The following is a 24,975-nucleotide window of genomic DNA, read 5'->3' on the forward strand; positions in this document are numbered from 1 at the left end:
AACACACCTGTGTTTAGCTTTTATTTCCAGTCCCTCAAAAATAGCTCCTTCATCTGTGTTCCTGCCGCCCCCATCCCTGTCTTCGTGATTTGTGCTCAGAGAATGGTTGAAAGGGTTCAGAAGCCTCTGGGTCTGGTTTCCAACCAGAGAAGCTCGCTGGAGAAAGGCCGAGAGCAGCCTGGTGCAGGCCAGGCTGGGGTTCAGCTGTAACGGTGGCCACCACCAGGCGCTCCGTGCTCTGACCACTGCCACCTGGGGGAGAGCGAGCCCAGCTGCCGAGAGGGCCAATGTTCCTGCCCTTGGCCGACAGTCTCCTGGCCTCAGCCCCCCTAACCCGGAAGGAAGGGCTGCCCATGTGAGCCCTTTGTAAACTGGGACCTTTAAGTATGTATTTCTTATTAAAAAGCTTCCCTGAGTAGCTGTGTCTTTGACCCCTAACAAAGCAGACACAACCCCCCCCCCCCCCGTTTCTTCATGGGTATAAGCCTATCTGAGAACATGAAGGTAAACACTAAGAAATAATATTATTGATAAAAATCATGGAGCAGTGAAGGTTGAAGGAAGGGGAAGGAAACTGATAGATGGACCCTAAAGAAAGAGGGAAGCCAGAAGATTAGATAAAGGTAGAAATAGAAGAAAAAATACAAAGTGGGGCACCTGGGTGGCCCAGTCGGTTAAGCGTCTGCCTTCGGCTCAGGTCATGATCCCAGGGTCCTGGGATCGAGCCCCGCATCGGGCTCCCTGCTCAGCTGGGAGCCTGCTTCTCCCTCTTCCTCTCTCCTTCCTCGTGCTCTCACTTGCTCTCTCTCTCTCTCAAATGAATAAATAAAAAATCTTAAAAAAAATACAAAGTGAGAGTTTCACCTTTTCCTCCGGATATATCAAACCAGGGATCTTTAAATATTTGGAGCTTGACCTGCTGTGAGGGTGGAGTTAGGACTGCAGACTTCATCTCTACCCTCCTCCTTTCTAGACAACTCTTGAGCACCTGACTTAGTAATGGGTCAGTATATGTGCACGACCATGGCTTCCCAGGGCAGGACCCTCCCAGGGTGGCTGGCAGCAGGAGCCCTGGGCCCCTCGTCACCATTCCTTTCCCTCCCGGTGGCCCTGGAAGTTAGGTGGGACCACGGGTGTCCTGTGCAGATCATGGAGAAGGACCGGAGGCCTAGAGCATGGAAGCGACTTTCCCAGGGTCTCCAAGCACAGCAGGGGCAGAACCAGGGCAGGGTTGAGCTGCCTGAGCTGCCTTGTGGGGCTGTCAGATGCTCCTAGAAGGTGGGGCTCAGGTACTTCCAGACTCACTGAGTCATCCTCTGTCACTGGATATCTAGGGCAAGTGCCTATCAAATTTTCTTTCTACCTTAAAGACATGATCGTTATTTAATCAGGAAAATGGTATTACCATGCCATCACCGCTATCAATTTTGTTTTTATTATTATTTTATATGGTCTGTGAAATCATTACCCCATCTTCTTGCATGTTGGTATGCATGTTTCTGATCTCTTAGGGTCAGGATCATCCATGACTTTCTCCTTCCACTGTCACCACCACAGAAATGAAATGATAATCAGTGCAGAGGAAATGATGAACTCGGCTCAGGGCTCATGTTTGTTCTTTCTGTGCCTGAAGCCCTCTTCTCCCGCTTCCTTCCACCGTCTTCCTCTTTTCTTCTGGCTCAGTACCACTTAGTTTTCTGCTGGCTTTTAGCATGTAAAAAGAAAGAAAGAAAGAAAAAAAGTGAGAGAGAGAGAGAGAGGGAGGGAGGAAGGGAGAAAGATGAAGGGAGGAAGGGAGGAGGGAGGGAGAGAGGGAGGGAGGGAGGGGAAGGAGGGAGGGAAGGAGGGAGGAGGGAGGGAGAGAGAGAAAAGTGGGAGTCCTGAGCGCCTTCTTAAGTCATTCTGTGATTATATGTTCTTTTGTTTGTTCTAATGTTTATTTTCCCTTCCTGCCTCCCTCTGATTAATTCATTAATTGAAACATTTATTCACGAGAGAAATGTTTTCACACTTCCTTGCTTCCCGCCTCACAGGAAGTAAGGATGTTTCTCCAAAGAGAAGTGGTTTTAGGAATCTCAAGAAAGGTTCTCAGGCTGGCATAAGAAAGCCCATCAGCTAAACAGATTGCTGGCCTTGACCCTTTCTCTCTGCACTGCTGAAGCTTTTAGCAGAGCTAAATGTGGTTTCAAGGGTGAGGAGTAAATTAGCAAGTGTCACCCTGAAAATGATGACACACTGACAGACCCATTAGAAGGACATGTTTTATGAGTGAATGAAGAAGTTAAGCATAGGTCTGGGATCATCTGGGTTTACACACATTTAAAGAATGCCAGTGTTCAGCAAATGAGTCATTTATGTCATAGGATGTATTTTTTGTAGTATGGCCTGCCTTGTTAGACTGCATATGTCTTTCCTGGAGACAGAAGTCACAATCTCTCTCCTCCTCAGAGCATTAGAAATCCCCAGGAATATGGTTTGCTGCTGTTTTGTCTTCCTCTTATTTATTTATTTATTTGTTTGTTTGTTTATTTATTTATTTATTTGACAGAGAGAGACAGCGAGAGAGGGAACACAAGCAGGGGGAGTGGGAGAGGGAGAAGCAGGCTTCCCGTGGAGCAGGGAGCCCGATGTGGGGCTCAATCCCAGGACCCTGGGACCATGACCCGAGCCGAAGGCAGACGTCCAATGACTGAGCCACCCAGGCGCCCTTTTGTCTTCTTCTTTAAAGTAACCAGGACACTGGGACCATAGAGAAGAATCCTGATACCATGAGGACGTTTGATCAAAACTCTTCCTCACTGAGCTTATTTATTATCATAAACACAGTTTAAAATTAGATGAGGTTGGTAAACACAGGACTTGAGGTGGTAGAAAATTTCTCATTCGTTTACCAGTAGACAGTCAAAACAGTACCACCCCCAGATTTTGATGGCCATGATTGCAGATTTTTCATAGACAGATGAGTTTGCAGTTGATAAGTCGCCCCAGGTTTTTATGCCTCCACAAGTGATGTAAAACTGTTGAAAGGAACCCTGCATCTGTTCGGCCTAATGGTCATCGCTGTCCAGAATGCTGTGTTTTAACGGCGGGACATTCGTAATCGTGCAACACCATCTTGGGACACTTTTCTCCTGCAACACACAGAAAAACCTGCAGATGTCTTAAGGAATTAGAGAAACTCTTTCTGTTTTCTACTTCCAACCTTTCAGTTGGTGTTACTCGGAAAGGGCCGTTGTGAGAATTAAATGAGATGTTGAGGCTCAAAGTGCTTTAGGAATATAAAAGTTGATTCTCGTTACTGCTCTGAGAAGTTAGTATGGGAAGAAGAGAAAACAAATGCCCAGTTACTGGAAGTTTTTACTTCATATATTGAACTGTCCTGAAATTCAGTTCAGCACTTTCCCTGAAATTCCCCTTTATTATTTGTTTTTTGACTCTTCTTAGGAGAAAAGTAATTTATTATAGTTATATAGCCTCTGTCTTATTAAAGTATCTCAAAGGTCTTGACATTCACATTTGCATTTTATTAAAATCTGCTTTTCTGAGATGGAAAGTGGCATGGGATGCACTTTTAAAGTAGTATTATATAAATAATACTTACTTTTGAAAAATGAGAAGAAAACAGATAAATAGATAAATACCAAGAAAAGTCAAAATCACCTCTCCATGTTTGAGCTGTATTCTTCCAGATGTTTTACACACAGAGACACACACAAATTACAGCTCAAAATAAAAACAAGATCACAGCACATACACTATTTTGTGACCCTCTTTTTTCAAAATATATCATGCCTGTCTTTGGCAGCACGGTTAAAATGGTTCCTTAGAGTCCTATTGTACGAAGTACCCCAATTCTCTTTTATGTTTAGTTTGTTTCTAGGTTTTCCTTATTTTAGACCAGGTGGTATGCAGTCATCACTTTGTGAATTCTTGTGCATGTAATTAGTTCTGCTACTTTCTACTACTTGTATAACCTTGGGAAGATTGCTCAATTTCTCTGTGCCTCAGTTTCCACGTCTGTGAAATGGGGGTGATGACAGTACCTACCTCTTGGCGTTGCAAAGATTCAACGACTTAAAGTAGCTAAATCACTTAGCATGCCTCGCTCAGAGTAAGTGCTGTGAAAATGTTAATAGTTGTTATTATTTCTTGATGATAAATAGCTAACTGTATGCTGCCTCAGTTCCTTTTAAAGGTATTTGAGTGATATTATGAAAGGTTGTGCCAATTTAGCCTCCCCACAGGAGTGTGTGAGAATGTATTTTCCTGCCCTTGTCATCCTTGGATATGATCATTCTTTCTAATCTCTGCTAATCTGATAGGTGTTTGCATTTTTTAAAATGATTACTCAAGTTGAAAATTTTATGTGTCATTTTCCAATTGATTTTTATAAAAATACCTTATATTCATGACACTAACCTGTCATCTTTCACATTACAAATGTTTTTTTCTTAGTTTATGACTCAGAGAGATATTTAAGAAAAACATCATTAAAAATAAATACCTTTTAGACTTAAATTTTCTCCATTTTCTGGTTAACTAGATAATGCAGTACAGTTCATCCTTTTAAGAATAGTTTTACTTAAGGCTTTTATATTTTAGTCCTAGTTGGAAAGGGTTGCTGGCTATTAAACGCATTCCTTGTCTGCCTTCCTCAGGGCTTTCAGAGGTTCTATTTAAAGCTTCTGTCCTTACAAGCATTTTTTTTTTTTTTTACAATGGCATTCAGAGAGCCCCTGAGGTTCTGCATGGATATATATAAGGATCCTCATTCTAGATCAGAGCTGGGCCAACTTGTTCTGTAACGGGCCAGAGAGTAAATATTTTAGTTTTGATGGTCTTTGTAGCAACTATGCAAAAGCAGTCATAGAAGTAAATGAATGGGCATGGCTGAGTTCCAATAAAACTTTATTTATAGACACTTAAATTTGAATTTTGTGTGATTTTTCACATTCCTTGAAATATTCTTCTTTTGGTTTTTTAAAACCATTTAAAAATGTATAAACTATTCTCAGTGGGATGAACAGAAATAGGTAGCAGGCCAGATTTGGTCCATGGGCTATATAGTTTGCTGGCCCCTGAGATAGAATGTCTAGAAACAGACCCAAAAAATACAGCCAATTAATTTTCAACAAAGGTGCAGGGAGAATTTAAGAAAGAAAGGATAGTCTTTTCAGAAATGGTGTTGGCACAATTGGAAATCCATAAGCAAAACGAAAACACCCTAACCTAAACCTAATACATGATGCAAAAATTAACTCAGAATGGACTGAATAGATCTACATGTAAAATAGATCTACTAAAATGTAACATAGATCTACATGTAAAACAAAAACCACAAAATGTTATTTATGAAAACATAGGAGAAAGAGTTGTTAGACATGACACCAAAAGCACAGTCTGTGAAAGAAAATACTGCTAAATTGAACTTTGGCAAAAATAAAAACTTTCACTTTGCAAAGATAGCATTAAGAGGATGTTGGATGGTTTGTTTTTCTTACAAGGCGATTTGAGCCCCACTGTTTAGTAAATAATTGCCTGATAAGTAATTGCATGAATTTCAAAGACCTTGGTTTTGTTCTCAGTCTTCCTGGGAATATCCTTTGTAACACAAGACCGCAAATCTCCCTTATCAGAGCCTTTTCCCCCAAGGTGGCAAACAAATGTAGCCACACTCTACCAGTCAGCCCTGGGCTCAGCTGAGCAGCCGGAGGGCCTAGATTTGACCTGGGAATTGTATTTTTTGCTCACTGCATATGGCCTATAAGCTAAATTTGCTGAGTATAGAGAAAAAGACCCCCAAACAAATTTTTATGCCAAGGAATAAGTTTTCCTAATAGGAAAACTGAAATATAGATTTGTCTGGTGAAGAATGGAAATGGAAGGTAGGCATTTAGGAATTTACCAATAGTTGCTACAGCTGGCTTGGATGATCTTGACATTCATAATGATCATGGCTATGCCCTTTAACCTCATATTCCTTCCTGGTCCTTATCTGTGAAATGAAGATACTCCCCCACCTTCATCCTTAACAACTTTCTTTGTTACCTCTTAGAGGTGGTGCAGGAGCTAAGAAAATCTCTTAAAACATAATGAAAGATGCTTTATAAATGCCAGTGTTTTTGTCAATGAAGCAAAATGATTTTTTATTATTTCTACTATCCTTTTACTGGAAGAAAAGCATGTGTCAGGGTGCAGAATCAATATCGTTTTCTAAACAAACACAAATGAAAAGTCAGCTGTAGGATGCACATCCTTGAGAGGTAAACTGTGTTATTAGCCATGTGGTTTGGATGAGCCGGAACTATCATTAGAAACAGCTTTCAAAATTTAGCGTGAAATGGGCACCTGGGTGGCTCAGTCGGTTAAGTGTCTGACTCTTGGTTTCGGCTCAGGTCATGATCTTGTGGATCCTGGGATTGAGCCCCGAGGTGGGGCCGTGGGGGGGGGGGGGGTCGGTGCTCAGCAGGGAGTCTGCTTGAAGATTCTTTCCCTCTGCCCCTCCCCCCACTTGTGCACGTGCATGTTCCCTCTCTCTTTCTCAAATAAATAAATCTTTAAAAAAAAACTAACATTAAATGGTCATCTCAATGTAAATGACTTATCAAGTAGAAATGAGAAATTTCTATGAAAAAAACCTGTTGCATAATTTTGCATCCTTGATTATGTTTAAATAGACCAAAAAAATGTAAAAGTGCTTCCTTAATGAGTTGCATTTTATGTATGACTTGTTCGTGTGCCTTTATGTGTTAATGGCACATGTCACGCTTAAAGCCTAATCATAAGTACACAGGAAAGGTCCTCTCTGCAAATATCCCCTTTTCACATGATTACTGATTTTTGAGGTAGATTTATGGGGATAGAAGGTCTTTCATTCTGATACTAGAAAAAAGGCTAAAAGCATAAGTACTTCCTGAAACTTAAGATTATATAACCTGCAAATAAAATAATGAAATCAGTAAGCTATTCTTGTATATGTTTTGTGCGCAAACTATACGGCCATGCCCCACAACTCTGGGAGTTGCCCAGTGTGAATGGTGACCCTGGAGTTGGACCAGTACAGAAGTATGTTTTGGGTGCTGTTTTCTGAAGAGGCTCCAGATAGAAGCATCTTTTTCTAAGAGGGAAACAGGCTGTGAGTAACGAGGCCTTTGGGCTTCTGCTCTGGCTTGTCTCCTATTAAAACCCCTTCCAGCCTTCCTCATTCCTGCCTGCCTGCCTCTCATAACGTCTGTGGAAATTCTGTTCTCTTTCTGGGGACCAAGATTTGATTTCAGCTTTTTTGCTCAGTTCTTAGTGACATCTGGACTCAAAGGTTACTTCTTTGGCAAATCCATAACCCATGGGTTATGGGATTGTAGGGTAGTGATCCCCTCAGCTCTCCAGGTGGATGGAAAGGGCCTTAGGTGGCTGGGACCCCCCTCTGGGTTGATGGCCTTCAACAACATTTGGCTTCCAGCAATATGTCATCAAAATATTATCGTTTTATATGTGTGCCATTATCTGAAAAAAAGTTGGGTGGCACTGACTTACTGCGTGTATTTAAATTTTCCATACAACGATGTTTAATACTGACTCTGCTTTCCCTTAGGGAATATTCCACCTTCCCTGTTAGAGAAATGTGCATATGACTAGCAGAGGAGACTCCAGGATAATTAAAAACTCTCGTATGTCTTTTCATTTTAGAAATTCTTTCTCTAGGACTTCTTTTGGGAATTAGACCTTGAAATAGCTCAGACTTTTAAAGATAGAGCTTCAAGTTCTATTAAATCTAGAAAAAAATAAATTCTAATTAAAGAAACAGTCTTTTTAAGCAAGCATAACTTCTGGTTGTAGCCAAGATGGAGTCAAAGGTGTTAGGCTTACCCTCCTGCCACAGACAACTTTAAAATTGGACAAAATACATGAACCCACTGTTTTTGGGCGTTGGGTAATACAGAGCTCAGGGATGTAATCCTTGGGAAAAGGATTCCACATCAACCCTGGCTTTTTTCCCCCGGGGGCACTTTCTAAATTGCAGCAGAGGGCAGGGGAACCCCAACAGAAAGCAGAAGACTCATCGGATGGAGGAAACAGAGATCATAATTCAGGACTGCCAAGGTGACTGGACTTTTCAGGGCAGTGAATTGCTGAGGAGTGAGCTGTACAAAGAAAGGGCTCCAGAAGCCTATATATAGGAGGTTCTTGAGTCTTTTGCCAAATACTAAGCTGTGCATCAACAGGGCAAGACTCCACCAGGTCTGGAAGAAAATAAGCCAAGGGGCGTGGGTGGGCTGTGAGCTGAGGGAATATCCCAGAAGTCACCAAGGATGGGAGATGTTAGAGTCCTGGCCAAGCAGGGTAGAAAAACTTTGCTGAATACACCTGGCATCTAACTGAGAACCCAGAAGAGGCAGTCACAGGAACAGTGCCACCCTAACCTACCCTAACAAAGCTTTAAGCCGTGCCTTGACAGGTCAAGCTGATCTGTAAGTCACTTGCTCGCCATAACAAAACTCGACACTCTTACAAAGAAGACCTCAAAATCCAGTCTCAACAGTGTAGCTTGCACAGTTGTTGAGAACATCCAATTATGTATGAAGAAGCAGGAAAATGTGAGGTGTGGCGTGGGTGGCTTATAGAAGACATGGGGCATTTCTGAATAGTTTTCAGGCATCCATACATGCTTCGATTCATATTGACATGACCTAGTGAAGGTTTGATTACTGCCCTTCATGTGTTCCTCATCCAGTTTTTCATTACCGGTTATATAATATGTAGAATGACAGAAGCAGAAGTTAGTGTTGCAAAGCCTCTAAGTTATTGCCCAATAAAAAGTCAGGATTTTTTACAAGTTAGATAAACTCTTTGAGGTCATGAGGTCCCAGTATCACAAAACAGTGAAAGACTCCCTAAGCCTTGATGATCCTAAGATGTTGACATTTGGAATGTGACATTTTTTTCCTTTAATTTCTTTCATCAGTGTTTTATAGTTTTGTGGTATAGGTCCTTCACCTCCTTGGTTAAGATTATTCCTAAGTATTTTATTATTTTTGGTGTAACTGTGAGTGGGATTGCTTTCTTAATTTCTTCCTGGTACTTACTTCATTGTTAGTGTATAGAAATGCAACATATTTCTGTATATTAATATTGTGTCCTGCAGCCTTACTGAATTCATTTATCAGTTTGAGTAGTTTTTGGTGGAGTCTTTAGGGTTTTCCATACAGAGTATCATGTCATCTGCAAATAGTGTAAGTTTTACTTCTAATACCGATTTGGCTGCCTCTTACTACTTCTTTGTTGTCTGACTGCTGTGGCTAGGATATCCAGTACTATGATGAATAGAAGTGGGGACAGTGGACATCCCTGTCTTGTTCCTGACCTTAGGGCAAAGGCTCTCCATTTTTCCCCAATAAGGATGATGTTAGCTGTGGATTTTTCATATAAGGCCTTTATTATGTTGAGGTATGTTCCTTCTAGACCTCCTTTGTTGAGAGTTTTTATCATGAATGGATGTTGTACTTTGTCAAATGCTTTTTCTGCATCTGTTGAGATGATCGTATGGTTTTTATCCTTTCTCTCATTAATGCTATGTATCACATTGATCTGTGAATATCAAACCACCCTGGCAATCCAGGAATAAATCCCACTTGATCATGGTGAATGATTTTTTAATGCACTGTTGGATTTGGTTTGCTGATATTTTGTTGAGGATTTTTACATGTATGTTTATCAAGGGTATTTATTGGCTTTTTCTGTAGTGTCTTTATCTGGTTTTAGTGTCAGGGTAATGCTGGCCTCATAGAATGAATTTGGAAGCTTTCCTTCCTCTTCTATTTTTTGGAATAGTTTGAGAAGAATAGGTATGAACTCCGCTTTAAGTGCTTGGTAGAATTCTCCCTGAAACCATCTGGTCCTGACTTTTGTTTGTTGGGAATTTTTTGACTACTGATTCAATTTCATTGCTGGTAATCAGTCTGTTCAAATTTTCTGTTTCTTCCTGATTCAGTTTTGGGAGGTTATATGTCTCTAGGAATTTGTCCATTTCCTCTAGATTGTCCAATTTGTTGGCATATAATTTTTCATAATATTCTCTTATAATCTTTTGTATTTCTGTGATGTCTGTTGTTATTTCTCTTCATTTCTGATTTTATTTGGGTGCTCTCTTTTTCTTGATGAGTCTGGCTAAAGATTTATCCATTTTGTTTATCTTTTCAAAGAACCAGCTCCTGGTTTCATTGATCTGTTCTGTTGGGTTTTTTAGTCTGGAATGTGACATTTCCATGAGTGAGTTCGTCTCTGGGGCTGTCCCCTTGGCTTCTCTCATGAACTATGGTCTGCCAGGCATTTCTTCTGACATTGAGATAGACAGTAGTCTTCTTTTTCCCTCTTACCTCATAAACCATGATGTTGATGAGCCTGCTTTAATAACTAACTTACGGGGATGTTGGAAATTCTGAGGAGATATCCCAGCCATGCAGAATAATTGCATCTCTTGGGGAGGCATTAACAAGCAGAGGCAAAGCTGAGTGCTCCTGGGCTCCGGCTTCTATGGATCTTTCTCTCAAGAGCCCCCCTGAAGCTCCATGCAGAAGACGTTCATTAGTAAATATTAAACACTGCTTTCTGTATTGCTGGTGGGATGCTGAGGGTGTAAGACCCCCTCGGGACACTCTGAGGCTCACTTAACAGCCACACTAAAGTGTTCAGCACTCACTTTCTCCTGGAGTGATATCTCAGTCATCAGAGAAGGCCATGAAAAAATTTTTTTCAGCCATGCTGGATAACTTCTGGGCAATTGGGAATTTCTGGGGAATGTGGGGATGGACAGCTGACCACCAAGAGAAGTGGCTGAGCCAGAGTGCTTTTCTTTTTCATTTGGACCAACAGGTGAACCCATTTTAATCTTTCCATTGTTTGGTTTGATATGTCCATTTGTAAGCTATGCATTCCCATCTGAACTCAAATATTTGGAGCACTTACAGTGTCTGAGAAAATGTGGCCTACATTTTGGAGGTACTTTTTAAGTTGTTTCCACAATTATAAACAAATAATTAATGTGGTACAGACCAACAGGTAAGCCAGATCATATAGATGAAACTTTCTTTTTTTAATGTGACATTTTTTTTTTAAATAATCTCTACACCCAACGTGGGGCTCGGACTCACGACCCTGATGTCATGAGTCACATGCTCTACTGACTGAGCCAACCAGGCCCCCTTAGATGAAGCTTTCTTGTGTAGCTAATCTATACCTGCCTCTTCCTCATTCAACTTGACCTCACTTCTGATGTTTGAAAATTGAGAGAGTCTGGGGGAAGATTGGGCCATCCATCATTTGATCCATTCAGCCAACATTTATTCAGAATTGATAGTCAGGCAATGTTTTAGGTATTTGGTGGCTGCAAAGGTGTAAAGATAAGATCCTTGTTTTCAAAAAGCTTACCATTTTTGAGAATCTTGCTACTCAAAGTGTATGTAGTCCATGCACCAGCAGGATATGCATTGCCCAGAAACCTGTTAGAAATGCTGAATCTCAGACCTGCCCTAGACCTATTGAATCCAAATTGGCATTTTCACAAGATCCCCAAGTGGATAGTATGTGCATTAAAGTTTGAGAAGCAAAAAGTGAATAAATAAAGTTTGAGAAGCACTGGTCCAAATCATTGATTGTCAACCTGCATATCAGAAGGACCTGGGGACCTCTAAACAGTGCCGATTTCCTGGTCCCACTCCCTAGAAATTGTGCTTGAATTGGTGTGGGGTGTAGCCCAGGCATTGGGAATTTTAAAAATTCCTCAGGTGATTCTAAATGTGCAGCCAGCTTTGAGAAACCCTAAACTCTTAGGTTGCTTTGCATTCTCGACAAAAGCGTGCCCAGGAGGAGGTTGTGGCTCATCCTTTTAACCAATTTACAAGCCAGGTGGCAAGTTTGTCTTTTCTCAACAATTGTAGCACCGAGACTAGAGGCAGACGTGCCAGAGCTGGCTGGTGACTCCCCGCCAACAAGTTGTCCATCAGGGAGCGGCATCAGCTGGTGGTCCCTGCTGCGGTAGCCATGGGAAGTGCTGGAATGCTCCAGCCGTGTTCCTCAGGGCTCCTCCAGCAGGATCAAGTGGACAAAGGCAGGACACTGGGGTGTGGGCAAGGCCTCCCTCCTCAGATGCACCCTGGGGCCTTGGTGTCCCTCTCCTTGGCCTTCTTCCAAGTGTGTGAACTGTGGCCACTGACAGTCTTACCCGAGGATGGTGACAAATGTGTGTGAGCTTAATTCAGAAGATGTCCTGGCCACATTGTCCCTCAGGGTCCCTGGGACCAGTCCATAGAATCGCAATAATGATGATAACCACTAGTGGTCGTGTCGCTCTTTATGCCTCACCAAGATTTTCCTGTGTGTCAAGAAAGCGAGACCCAGAGTTTTTATAACTAGTGGACTGCTTAAGTCTCAGCTGGCCCCAGTTTGCTGTCTTGCCCCTCTCTCTGAGATATCTCCAATAACCCGACATAGCGCAGGACGTGGAAGTAGGGGTATAGCACAGCTAAGGTTCTGTTTACTCATTCCTTCAAAGGAAAAACATCATTTGTTTTTTATAAGGAAAAATACCATATTTTACTCATATATCTCCCTGGTGATGAGGCATAAAGAAACCATTTTGAGGACTTGGTCATAGAAGAGTGAACGTTCTCTGTCAGAAATATCGTTCTTTCCATATTCTGGGCTCTTGATGAAGTCCAGGTCTACTTTCCTCTGCTTTCGTGCCAGTAGAGCTTATTTCTAATCATCATTGTTCTGGAAACTTCAGTCTACATGCTGATCTCTCACTCTTTCGCATGGCAAACTCCTGCCTCATTCAGAAGCCACCCCCTCACCTGCCTATACTGCCCTGTCTTCATCGTTATTGGAATCTCAAAATCCACTAGGGCAATCATCATCTTGGGTTACATCTGTGGTCCCGGTGTGATTATTAATAGTGTCCCAGGTTTGAGAAGAATTTAAGTGGTCACGCTCACATCTGCCAGTATCTTGGCTGCACTGCCTCTCTCCTCACTGGCCGGCTGCTATCTCATTGTCCTGCTTTCACGCGCCTCCTGCCATCCTACTTGGGGACATCCACTCTACTCTGATGACATTTTGGCCTCACAAATCACTGACCAACTGTCTCTCCATTCTGCTCCTGCCACTCGCAGGTGCCATCTTGCCTCTCACCTCACATCACTGTTCAGTAGATGTTGGTTGGGAGCCCCCTGGGAGCCAGACACTGCCTTCACCCTAAGTGCCAGTTCTTGAATGTTCTCTTCCAGGACCCCAGCTTCCCACTCTCCCTCTTCCCTTCCTTCATGCTTCGTGATCCTGCCTTTGACCTTTCTCATTGCCTTGGTTCACCCCTCATTCTCTCTCTTCAAGCTACCTGGTTTTTCTTGGTCCCACTTGTTTTTAAATCTGGTCTAGCACTCCTGCCGGTATTTCTGCACCACAGTGATTCACTGTCTGCCCCTCATACTAGGCTCTGGGCTCCAGAACCCTGTAAGGATATTATGATTTTCTGTTTACCCCTGAATTCCTCCGCTATCCTGCATGTTTTCAGTCCTTAGTAAATAAATTGAATTTGCTGTTCTTTTACACTTCCAGAAACACAGCCCTCATACGAATAATTGTCTCTTCATCTCTGCCATTAGAAGGCTTGTTCTTTTGCCTGGTTTGTTGAAGAGGAGGTATTTCCGCTTCTCATTTTGCTGTCAGAATTGTTCTGTTTTCCTTAAATTAGCTTCTCTTGCTGGGGGGTAAGAAACGCCCCGGTTCTCTGTCAGTCTCTGTCCCACGTCAGGTACCTTGACCCTGGGCTCGTTTCTGTCCTGAAGCAGTCACTTTTCTCTGTGTCCTAAGACACACTGGCTGTTTTCTTTTTGGAATGTGCTCATCTCATCCACGAGCCTTGTATTTGTCCTCCTACCAATCAGAACAGTAAGACAGATTGTGCTCTACCTTCATGTTTTCCCTCTCTTACCTTTGAACTACACAATGATTAGTACTGTTAATATTTTCCTTAAGAAGCTGAGTAGAGATGAGCCATCCAAGCCATTCTCCACTGATGGGAGATATAATAAGTATGTCATATGCACTGTTTTGCCCTGTAGGCATGTATGAATTCTAGATTCTGGTTCTATTCTGGATATGCTTCTGCTTATTAAAATTTTCTTCATTGTTTTTCTCACATATGAAGGAAAAGGCTTCGTTACAATGATTCTTGGGTTACTGCTTGCAGAAGATTAAGGTGAGGCACGGATTTGCATCAGTCAGAAAATTTGGAAGAAAGCTTTTGAAACTAAACAATATTTGAGTGCCTTTTTTGGATGTAATTCTGTATCAGGTGCTCTGAAATGAATGTGCAGGGAAGTTCAGTCCTCACATAAGCAAACCCTTTGCACATGAAAAGATTTAAGATTGTTTGAAAAAGCTGTTAATGATTGTCTCCTCTTTGGTACCAGAGCTCTTGGTTGATACCTGTTATCCAAAAGGACCTGGTATAATATTGTGTGTGGGTCTTTCACATAAGTCTCTAAGCTCCCTGGAGTTAGAGATCATGTTCTTTGCAGGTTTAATGTCTGGTGCCTACAGAAGGAACTTAAATATACTTTGCATTTCATAGATGTTTGTTGAATTGAATATCATGAAGTGCAAATTAACACAGTTTTTAGTGTTCAAGAAAAGATAAAGCATTCATCATTATCATTTTCCTAAAGGTGAGTTTCAAGTTGGGTTTGAGGAGAAGAGGGCTTGTCCAGAAAAAGGGGAGAAAAAAAGGTGCCAGGCATTTCCTCAAAAGCTGAGCCTTCTGGATTGAAAGATTTAATTTCTAAGGATTAAAAGTAAAGGAATGTCACCCCCTACTCCTTCGCAAGATTTTCTGGTATTGTTGATGACGAGATCTTCTCAGAGTTGGAAGAACCTCAGAAGCCATCATACTCTGCCACCACCATCCCCATTCATGAATCCCTTCTGTGGGGACTGATGTTAGATTGTTTAGGGAGTGATGTGACATGAGCAGGACCAGAACACTTACCTGGGCTTCTCTTTTGTCATTCTCCAAGAAAGATGAGCATTCTCTCGTGTTGTCTTTTGAACCTTGGTTTGTTCTGGGTAAATCTGAACTTGATGCTTCAAGTGTCTGTTTTTTGGTGTTGGTCAGGACTAGAATTTACCATCTGTGATTAAGGATCCATTTCTAAAACCCATGTCCTCTTCTAAAGAGTCCATTTATCTTTGCAACAGATACTGCTGGGAGAAGGGAGGTGGTGTTCATTCACTTCTCACCTGAGGTGGGCCCTCTCTTATGTAAAAATCATCATGAGTTAAGGTAGATCAAGGCAGGAGATCACTGTTTCTGCACCATATTGCAGGGGATCACAGAACTCAGGGTTAGAAAAAGTCCTCATTGATTCCACAAATACTTATTATATTGGACATGGTGTGGTGGGCTGGGGGCATAATGGTCAAAAAGCCAGATATGTTCCTCGCCTTGCTAAGATGTGTGATCTTGCTAAGATGTATGATCTCACATGTGCTGTGGCCCTCCAGGGGACTACAGCAGGGCCCTAGGCCAGCTGCACATCTGCTGCTTGAGCCCTCCTGGCCCCTTCCCCTCCCCTACTGGTGTTGGGGAGGACCATGTGTGTCTCTCCATGGGCCCTGAGCACGATCTCCTCACTTTGTTGAGCATGCCCCACTTCAGACGTAACTTTAAAAGTCCTACGTGTTACTAGCTTTTTTGGGGAAAGCCTCTGCTCATTTTTGGCTGTAGCAGGAATTGTTGATCACAGCCTGAGAACTGGGTTTTTACTCAAGGACGTGTACCCAACAGCAGTGTGTGTACATCGTTCATACACTGGACAGGAAGAAATGCCCAAGTGAGGAGGTTTGCGGTAGGCCAGGTGAGTCTTGGATTAGGGTAGTAGAAGTGGATCTGGAGCCAGAGGACAAAATGTGAGGTATATTATAAAACTAGAGCAAATTGGCCTTCCAACCAATTGGATGTGGGGTAAAATAAAATGGTTCTGTGGCATGAGGTTGAAGGCCCAGGAGAACCATGAGGCTGTTAGGCTCGGGACAGAAGCTTGGCACAGGCCGAACTCTCACGCTCTCCCTGGCGCCTGGCACAAAATAGGCGTTCAATAAACATCTGACGAGTGAAAGAACAGAATAGGGAGTATTAAAAGGGCAGCAGGTTTGATCTGGAAAAATGAATAGATTTATTCTTTCATTTAGTAAGCGAATGTTGAGTTCTGTAAGGTGGGGGAAGGGCTTTTCATGATGACAGCCGTGCCCCATCACCACGGAGAAAAGATCAGGAAGAGCAGTGCATTTATGAGCTTGCTGGAAGTGTGATTTTTCTTATGCTTGGCTGACTGTCGCAAAGTCCTTTTTAATTTCCATAAGCTTTGTGACAGGCTAATCAAAGAGAACATTTGTGCATGTGATATTTCCTAAAGCATGTTTGCAGTTGAAATAATTTTATTTCAGCAAAATTAAGATGAAGAAAATACATATCCTCCCATCTTTAAAGAAAAGCAGATCGGATTGATGCGGGGCATCTGACGACAGCACTGGGTTCTGAGTCCCAACCAGTAGCTCCAGCACACTTGCGCTTTTGTTCTCCCATCTGACTTGGAGATTGGTGCTCACTTCGTCTCAGTAACCACTGTTGTGTTGATAGTGGCCTCAAGGAAAGGGCCTCCATTCTCTCTAAAAAGGGTGTGGGACCTCGCCGGAGGGTACTTGCCCCATTTCTCACTCTCTGCTTTCCCGTCTCCTAGGACTGCATCGACGTGGGCTGGTGGGAAGGAGAACTCAACGGCAGACGAGGAGTGTTCCCTGATAACTTCGTGAAGCTTCTTCCACCTGACTTTGAAAAGGAGGGCAATGTAAGTCTTCCTGGCCTTGAGGTCAGTACTCCACATGCAGTCAGAATGGTGGCTGCCATGGCGGGTCTCGGGATACTGGGTGAGGGGAGTTTAGGGGACCATTGAAGAGCACTGGCATTTTAGTTCAGTGGACCTGGTTTCTGAGCCCTTGGCTGTTCTGTAGGCTGGGCATGAGTTACCTTCCACCAGCCTCAGTTTGCTCATCTGACAGCTGGTCTCAGTGATCCTTATTCTGGTGTTGTTGCATGAATAAATAAGATAATGTGTGGAAAGCATTTGGTGTGATGCCTGGAACATATAAGCATCCAAATGACAAGAACTCTCGGGTGCTCCGTTTGGTAAGCGGACTGCCCGCATCCTGTGCGGTATGTCCCTGGGGGGGTGGTGAAGTGCCCTATACTGTGGAAGTGGCTGAGAAGCACATTGTGAAGCTGAGGACGCAGAGCGAGGCCACTGATGTTCTTACACTGTGTGTGTACATATGTGGACATGTATACACACATTTGTCCATATGTGTATTCGTATACACCTCTGATCTGTTTTCTCTTTGTGGGGACCCATTTTCCAATGCTGTTGTTTCAGTGAGCTAGTCCATCTTTGCCTTGCTTCAGGTGTATTGTCTCTCTGATGAGGATGGAACAAGAAAGTTGAAAAGTTAGAAGCACTTGATGTTATAAGGGGGCAGCAATTTGGTCTCTTCCATTCTGCGCTGCATCTCAGGGCTCTTTGCTGAGGCTTTCACTTGACTTCTGCCTGCCTTTCTGGACTGGTTCCTATTTATGCCTGTTGGGGCATTGCTACTGGACCATGAACCTAACCTTGAACTATGACCATCCCTATGGAGCTGATGTTTATGAAGGATAGCTACACATTGGCGGATTGGTTGCTAAGGATACTGAACAGCATTGATGGTGTATGTACCGCCTAGATGAACGAATGTGATGGTTCAAGAAGCTGCATGGTGTTGGTACCCACCAAGATCATGTCCCATAGATCTTTAGATTGGTTTGAAGCCTAGGGCCACACCCTAGGATATCCCAAAAGGATAACTTGCTTTCCTATATCGTTTAGCTGAAGAATGTTCTGTTCCACCCGTGTTATTCTCTCTTGGAACTGAGTTTGGGGTTCAGAGAATCTAGGTTCTGCTTCCTGGTGTTTTCTATATCCCCGACTCTTAGTGCTGGTCCATGGGCCACACTTTATCAGTGTTACCCGGAGCTTGTTAGAAATACTCAGACCCCATCCTAGACCTGGGGCATCAGAACCTGCATTGTAACAAGATCCTCCAGCGAACCATATACATGTTACAGTTGGGGAAGTGCTGGTATAGAAGCAGGTATCTGTTTAAGTGATGACAGCTCCACCTTCCAGTTCCTGACCATATTTTAGGAGGGGAATAAATTCTCAGAACAGAGAAGAGCTCACTCACAAAAGAAAAAAATTCCAGCAAGCAAAATCATTTGAGCCATTTTTATTGGATGATCGAAGTGTGGTGGCTTATCAGTTGACAGAATCCAGCCGTGAGAAAAACAGATGCTAACGTTTAATACTGACTGGATTGTAAACGTTGTGAAACAAGAGGACACAGGAGTGAGGTGTGGCAACCATTGATAGTGCTCATGACTCCAGGCTGTAGCTTCGGCTGGACCTGGGCTTGAATCATGGCCCTGTCACATCCTCTGTTCAAGGTCACCTCACTGGATGTGTCTGAGCCTCAGTATCTTCATCTATAAAACTGCAAGAAGAATTGTACCTACCTGTTGAACCGTTGAGAAGATAGGAATTCTTTAGCATGGCGCTGGTGCTTCGTAAATGCTCCACATACGCTAACTCTTCCCGCCTTTGTAATTACTGTTCGCACGAGTGTGGGAAGGCTCCAGCCGAAACTGGGCAGTAATGATAGCAGTCAGACTCTGGTTCATCTTGCTTCAGCTGGTCAAATCAACACAGTTATCTTGATGTCTTTTTTTTTTTTTTTTTTTTAAGATTTTACTTATTTATTCATGAGAGGCAGAGGGAGAAGCAGGCTCCCAAGGAGCAGGGAGCCCGATGCGGGACTCGATCCCAGGACCCTGGGATCATGACCTGAGCCGAAGGCAGACGCTTAACCATCTGAGCCACCCAGGCGCCCTATCTTGATGTCTTTATGAGCTTCCCTGGGAATCCAAATGCATCTGAGAACTTTGATGATAGCCTTCAAAAAGAAATCGAGTACTTTAGAAACTATACCTATAGAGACAAGCGGGCACAGAATGGCATAATCTTCATGTTGTTTCTCATATTTGTTTCAGGACCTGCTACCTGGCAGTTATGTTTTATGTTTATTTATTCACCCACTGTGTGTGTGTTGGGTCCCTTCTCTTGGGCTAGCCACTGTGCTGGTTGATGAGGAGGGGAGGGTACATGCAGCTGCTGCCCTAGTGGGCGTAGAGTTGGGCAGCAGGTCTGATGTTCAGGGCCATAGAGACTTGCTGGACCTTTCCGAAAGGACATTGAGGGTGGGCCTCTTCCAGGGAGTGGAGGGGAGAGGGCCATCCAGACTGCCTGTTTGACCCTTCTCGCCGATCTTTGCAAGCCGGGTAAAAGGTATTCACGTCCTGAAGCACTGGGATGCCAAGACCTTCCTGGTGACTCCTCTCCCTGTGGCCAAGGAATCTTAGCCAGCATGCTATCCTGCTGGCCATTTGCTACCTTCCCGGTTCTGAAGGAGGTAGTATGATTTTGAAGGCTAAGCTGAAATCTGGATAATTCTTTTAACAAATGAGCCACGTCTGTGGTTGCCTACATTGTGGCACCTTGCTTTCTAGTTCCCAGTCACATTTTAGTGGGACAATAAATATACCAGGTGAGAGAGATTCCATGGCATACTCTTCTAGAAGCTCTGCTCTGTTACATAAGGTATTAAGGGAAGACTTCCACTGAGAGAGTGAAGTTGTCAGTGAGGAGTGGACTCAACTTGCTCGTTGAGGCATGCACGCTCCTTGGGGCCCCGTGGGCATCTCTCCAACCTCAGACAGGCAGCCACCATCTCTTGGATAGGTCTTTTAACCTTGTCCCTAAGAAGAAAACGGCAGGGGGAAACAACAGTCAAACCTGTCAGACAAAGTAATACCTACAGCTGAGAAGTGATTGTATAATGTGACATTTAGCTTTCAGAAAATTTAAAGTATTACATCCTTTCCATCCCCTCTGGCCCACAAAACCAGCCACCCAGCTTTGCATCGGCTGTTCTGCCAGCCTTTATCGCCGCACGCAAAGTGTTGGTGAGCTGGTGACAGTGTGACAGGAACCGGGGCTGTTGTTTGCTGAGCTGGCTGTGTGAAGATGATTAGAATCATTAACACAAATGCACTGTGTGAATGACAGAGTCTGAAACATTATTCTGCCACCAGTTTCAGCACATGTCATCTTGTCTTGCCAGTGGCTGGGGCTGCAGCCATTCACCCAGAAAGGAGGACGGTCTGGGATGATTGGGATAGACAGCAGCAAACAGCATTTATTCAGCAGCAGACCTCTTGAATCAGTAGGCATCACCAAAGCATTCTGACGAGGCTAGCTCTTTTCTGCGGCGGCTCGGTGCGGACTCAGGTAGCCTTTTGGAATTTCCTGGAGGGCTTTCTTTCAGAGAGTCCTCAACAGATTCTCTCTCACTAGGTGACAAACGCTCTGGGGCTTTCTCTCAAGATGTTCCCTGGCGGGGAGAGCACCCGTTGATCTCTTGGTGCATATTTTAGAGCAATTATGTAAGCTATTTATGAGAGAACGTAGATTCAATGGCTGTTTATTTTGAGACTTGACAGTAAAACTGAGTATCAAAATGGAAAGATTAAATATTCCGAGAGCTCTAATGAAGCAATGCACATGCTCTGCCGTCATTATTGAAGGAAAATGGGGAACCTGAACTCTCAAGAACAGCAGAAAACTTCCCAGTGTCATTGAAAAAAAAATAGAATAGATATTCTGAACGATAATGTTCCCGAAGGATTGCGTTTTAAGAAAAAGTTGCAGGCTCTAGAGTCTTGAAGAGAAACTGTTCAAATCACCCGAAGACGATGTTACTGTTCTAGTGTCCATCGACACGGAGGAACCTTCTGAGTTTGTCTACCATGTCAAGAACCAGGGCGTTGCAAAAGTTCCCATAGCGAATGTTCTGCAGTGGAGGGTCTGCCGCTCAGGGGCACAGAAACCTTCCCTCAAAGATTTCTCAAGGTGCCTGTGGCTGCGATGCTGGCTCCCGTTTGCCAGCTCACGGAGCCTGACCCAGCGACCAGGCTGCCAGCTTACTCATTGCAATGAGAACTAAAATGTCAGCCGGCCTGGAGCACGCGGGTCTGCCTGCCCAGGGTGCTCGCTCCAGCTTCTACAGGAAACCGCGTTTGTTGGGCACTTTCTGCGGGAGCTAGCTGCTCTCACCCAGGCCCTTGCAGGTGCACCAGAGGGAAGGGTGCGCGCCCGGGAGCTGTGCACTGAACTCCGCCAATCCTGGAGGCTGCTCGCGAGCGCACCGCACCTTCAGCCTCAACAACCCTCTCCACGGCTCTTGGGGTTCACAGCTGAGCGGACCCTTCTTGTTCACTGTCGATCTCCAGACACGCTGTGGTGCAGTCAAGTACATTTCCCACACTCTCAGTTATGGTCGAGTGCCAACCTTAAGACCACTCAGCAGTTCAGTAGGGTCCAAACTTTTACAGGAAGGGACTCGCTTGATTCCCACAATGGCTAGTCCGCTGGTGGGGGATCTTGCCGGTGTAACTGGGACTACATTCTCTTTACCGCATTCCTAGGAGGTCCCTTACCTTAGCCCCCATCATCTGACAACCCAGTTTATAAAACCAACTCAACTCAAATTTTCTTTGTTCCTAGTCATGTCCTTCAGCCTTTTGAGACCCAATACTTCTAGTTTCTAAAGATGTCCAAGGAAATATTTCCCCCAAAAATAGTCTTCCAAAGAGAAACAAATAGGTGCTTCCAATAAGCAGCATTGTGAAAAAATAATTCACCTCCAACCTTATCTGTAGAGATGGGGACCGTCAAGGCACTAATGTCACCTAAGCATGACCTAATGGCAGAGCCCTAACTGAGCTTCCCTGAAGTAGCCTGGATGGCCTCCTTCTCCCTTCTCTGCTGGTACTTACAGCCCGTACTCTCTCAGCTGAGCACCTCATTCAGTTGTGCCCTTGCCTGAAGTGCTTCTCTGTCATCACTCCGTCCGACTGTCATCTCTTTGAAGGCAGAGCCCGTGTCCCAAGCTTCTCCTTCATGGGGCCTGAAAGTGTGTGTCTTAGTTCAGGCTGCTGTAACAGAATACCATAGACAGGGTGGTTTATAAACAACAGGACTTTATTTCTCACAATTCGGACGCTGGGAAGTCCAAGATCAAGGTGCCAGCAGATGTGGCATCTATCTAGTGAAGGTCCGCTTCCTGGTTCGTAGATGCCTGTGCCCTCACTCGGCAGAAGAGATAGGGTAGCTCCCTGGGATCTCTTCTGTAAGGGCACTAATCTGATCTATGAGGGTGCCACCCTCATGATCCAGTCACCCCCCAAAGGCAGCACCTCAACACACCACCACATTGGGGATTAGGTTTCACCATAGGAATTTTGGGTCCATTCAGTGCACAAACATGCAGCCTATAGCAGCATGCTTGCTTGATACAGGGTTGGCTCTCAGGACTCGCCTGTCCTTTGGTCGTTTGGTGACCAGGTGTACCTTCCCTTCTTTTGGTCCCTCCCCTCCTACTTACTGCTCTCTCCTGCACTAGCATGAAAGAGGAAGGTGGGGGGGGTAGGGAGAAGTGGACATGGGGGTGCTCGGGTCTTTCTATCGAGATGTGAGGTCTGGGCATGGAGTCGAGGCATCACTTTTACAGTGGGCGGAGGGAGCAGGGGCATGAGACAAGGGGGTAAAGTGTGAGAGCATCTTGGGAAGAAGCCAAATACCAAAACCTGTGTGATTCCCCAATAGGCTAGCAGTCTGGATAGGCCCAGGGATGCAGGCCACCAGGCCAAAGGTTAAGGAGAGGAAACTCAAGAGAGACCCTGCTGAGAGCAGGTTTTTGTGGTGGCCCCCGGGGACCTCCTGTGCTAGAGACGCTGTAGGGTGCAGAGGGGCCCTTACAGGTGCTGTAATCACCCGGAGCATAGCCTCAGCTGCACTCTTCGAAGGTGTCGCCAATCCACCAGGGACAGGGAAGCAAAGGGCAGAGTGGAGGCCTTCATGTGTATCTAGATCCATGAGAGGTGCCCTGGTCAGGAACTGTCCATTTTTAACCCCTCTCTAGCCTCACACAGACACCTCTAGAGAACTTAGCTGGATGCCTGGAGGAGGGCTCCCCAAGGCTGAAAATCAAGCTAAGATTTGCTTCCAGAGCCTTATCATATATATTCCTCTAACAAAGCGCCCCCCTCAAGTGTACCCAGCCATCAGGAGTATGCTCCTCTGGTTATTCTCAACAAACCACATGTGTGGGGCCAGAGCTCTGAAGGCAAGAGGCCAAGTGGCAAGTCAAACTTCCTGCCAGGGAGACCAGTTGAGCCAGCTGATGAGCTCTTTGCCTGGGACTGGCTGGGCTTGCCAAACAAAGGGCAGAGTCAGCTCTGAAATCCATCAGCAGGAAGTAAGTAAGACTTGCCTTCCTGCTGTCTTCACTCCAGAACATTCAGATCTATTTTCTTCCTGGTAATAATGGTAAGAAATCAGATCTAGTTAACGTATCCTTTGAAGGATGGTGTTTGCTTCTGTGTCCAAGCCAACGACTCGACACAGGCAGATGCACACGCAGGCGCACACAGGCCTGTACACCCTGCATATGGGAAGACCGGGGAACGCATTCTGCTCTCCTAGAAATCAGAAAATGTTGGCTCATTGATTTTGTTAGGAACATTTTCATGTTGGCTCTTAATGAATTGCCACAGTCTGGATGGACATTGAGGGATGTGAGTTCTGGGCCCTCTTTGGCCACCACCCAGCGGTTGACCCAACCCCTCTGGGCCTCAGTCTCCTCAGTATAGAGGGGACTCTGTGATCACTCGTAGCTCTAATATCCTCTGTTTCTAGCATCGATCTGCAAATCGAGCGGGCTGAAGCCATCTGAATTTGGATCTGGAGTGTTATATTTCCACTATGGAGGGAGGGATAAAGAGAAGAAATAGAACAAGTGCCTCTAAAAATTCATGACTGAAAATAACTCGCCTGAGTTGAAAGGGTGTTTCTGACTGCACACCTGTGGCACCAGTTAATGCTGGTCAACTCGGCAGAGAAGGCATTGGGCTACTGCTTAACCTGGAGACCCGCTCCGTGCTCTTTCCTTGGTCCGGTCACAATCGGACATTTTGGGGAAAACTGACTAAGTGATGTGCTTGCGTCTTTTGATTTAAGAATCATGAATGCCTGTGCTGAAGTCTTTCCTGTCACGTTTTGCTACAGATTTTCCCAGCCTGCCTTCTCAGTTCTCACTGCCCCATGCTTCCTGTTGCATTTAAAGAGGAAAATCCCTGTAGGCCCCTGTGCAATCTTCTCTTAATCACTTGGGGGGCAGTCTGGAGCTGCACGGAACTCTGGCCCTGGTTTTTGTTTAGAATTACTTTCAAAGACCTCTTCTTTGAAAATGTGGCATCGTTTCTCATCTAAGGAGGCCATAAGGCTAAGTTTGAGGGCATCAGAGAGTGAAGTCAGTCAAAGGGAAAAAACAAAAGCAAAAACAAACCCAGGACAACCTATAAACCCGTTCTGCTCATAAGCAAACCTGGCCTGCAGCCAATGCTGATCAAGCCCCGTGGGTGCAAGACACACAGCACAGACTGTTTCCTCCTTTCAGAACTGCCCCCACCTGCTTCCACTACCACCGGGGCTCCTCACAACACCTCACACCTCTGCCTCCTGCCCCTGCCCCCGTCAAGCACACACTTGCCACGACCACGCTTGTCACACGCTGTCTCTTAGCCTAACACTTCCTGTCCTCTCTCTCAGTGCCCCTCTGCCCTGCCCGGTCACATTCCGTCAGTCTGCCCCATGCCAAATCTGACACAACACTGAGGGATTTTTTTCTTTGCACAGTAATCTTGGAAAACATGATGAC

The 24,975-nt window shown here is 44.5% G+C and overlaps 1 protein-coding gene across 11 annotated transcripts in view; it reads left to right on the forward strand.

Annotated features, from left to right (window-relative positions):
• The window catches only part of SH3KBP1 (SH3 domain containing kinase binding protein 1), a 324,264-nt gene that overhangs the window by 243,984 nt on the left and 55,305 nt on the right, over positions 1-24,975 (forward strand). For 6 of the 11 annotated variants that reach the window (XM_027608839.1, XM_027608846.1, XM_027608841.1 and 3 more), the window contains one exon: positions 16,791-16,898. In XM_027608839.1, coding sequence (XP_027464640.1) covers positions 16,791-16,898 — 108 coding nt within the window. Of the gene's footprint in view, positions 1-16,790; positions 16,920-24,975 lie in introns of all 11 variants that reach the window. The other 5 variants (XM_027608838.1, XM_027608844.1, XM_027608840.1 and 2 more) reach the window with 1 other exon arrangement.

This window comes from Zalophus californianus, chromosome X (assembly GCF_009762305.2).
Source record: "Zalophus californianus isolate mZalCal1 chromosome X, mZalCal1.pri.v2, whole genome shotgun sequence".
Lineage (NCBI taxonomy): Eukaryota > Metazoa > Chordata > Mammalia > Carnivora > Otariidae > Zalophus > Zalophus californianus.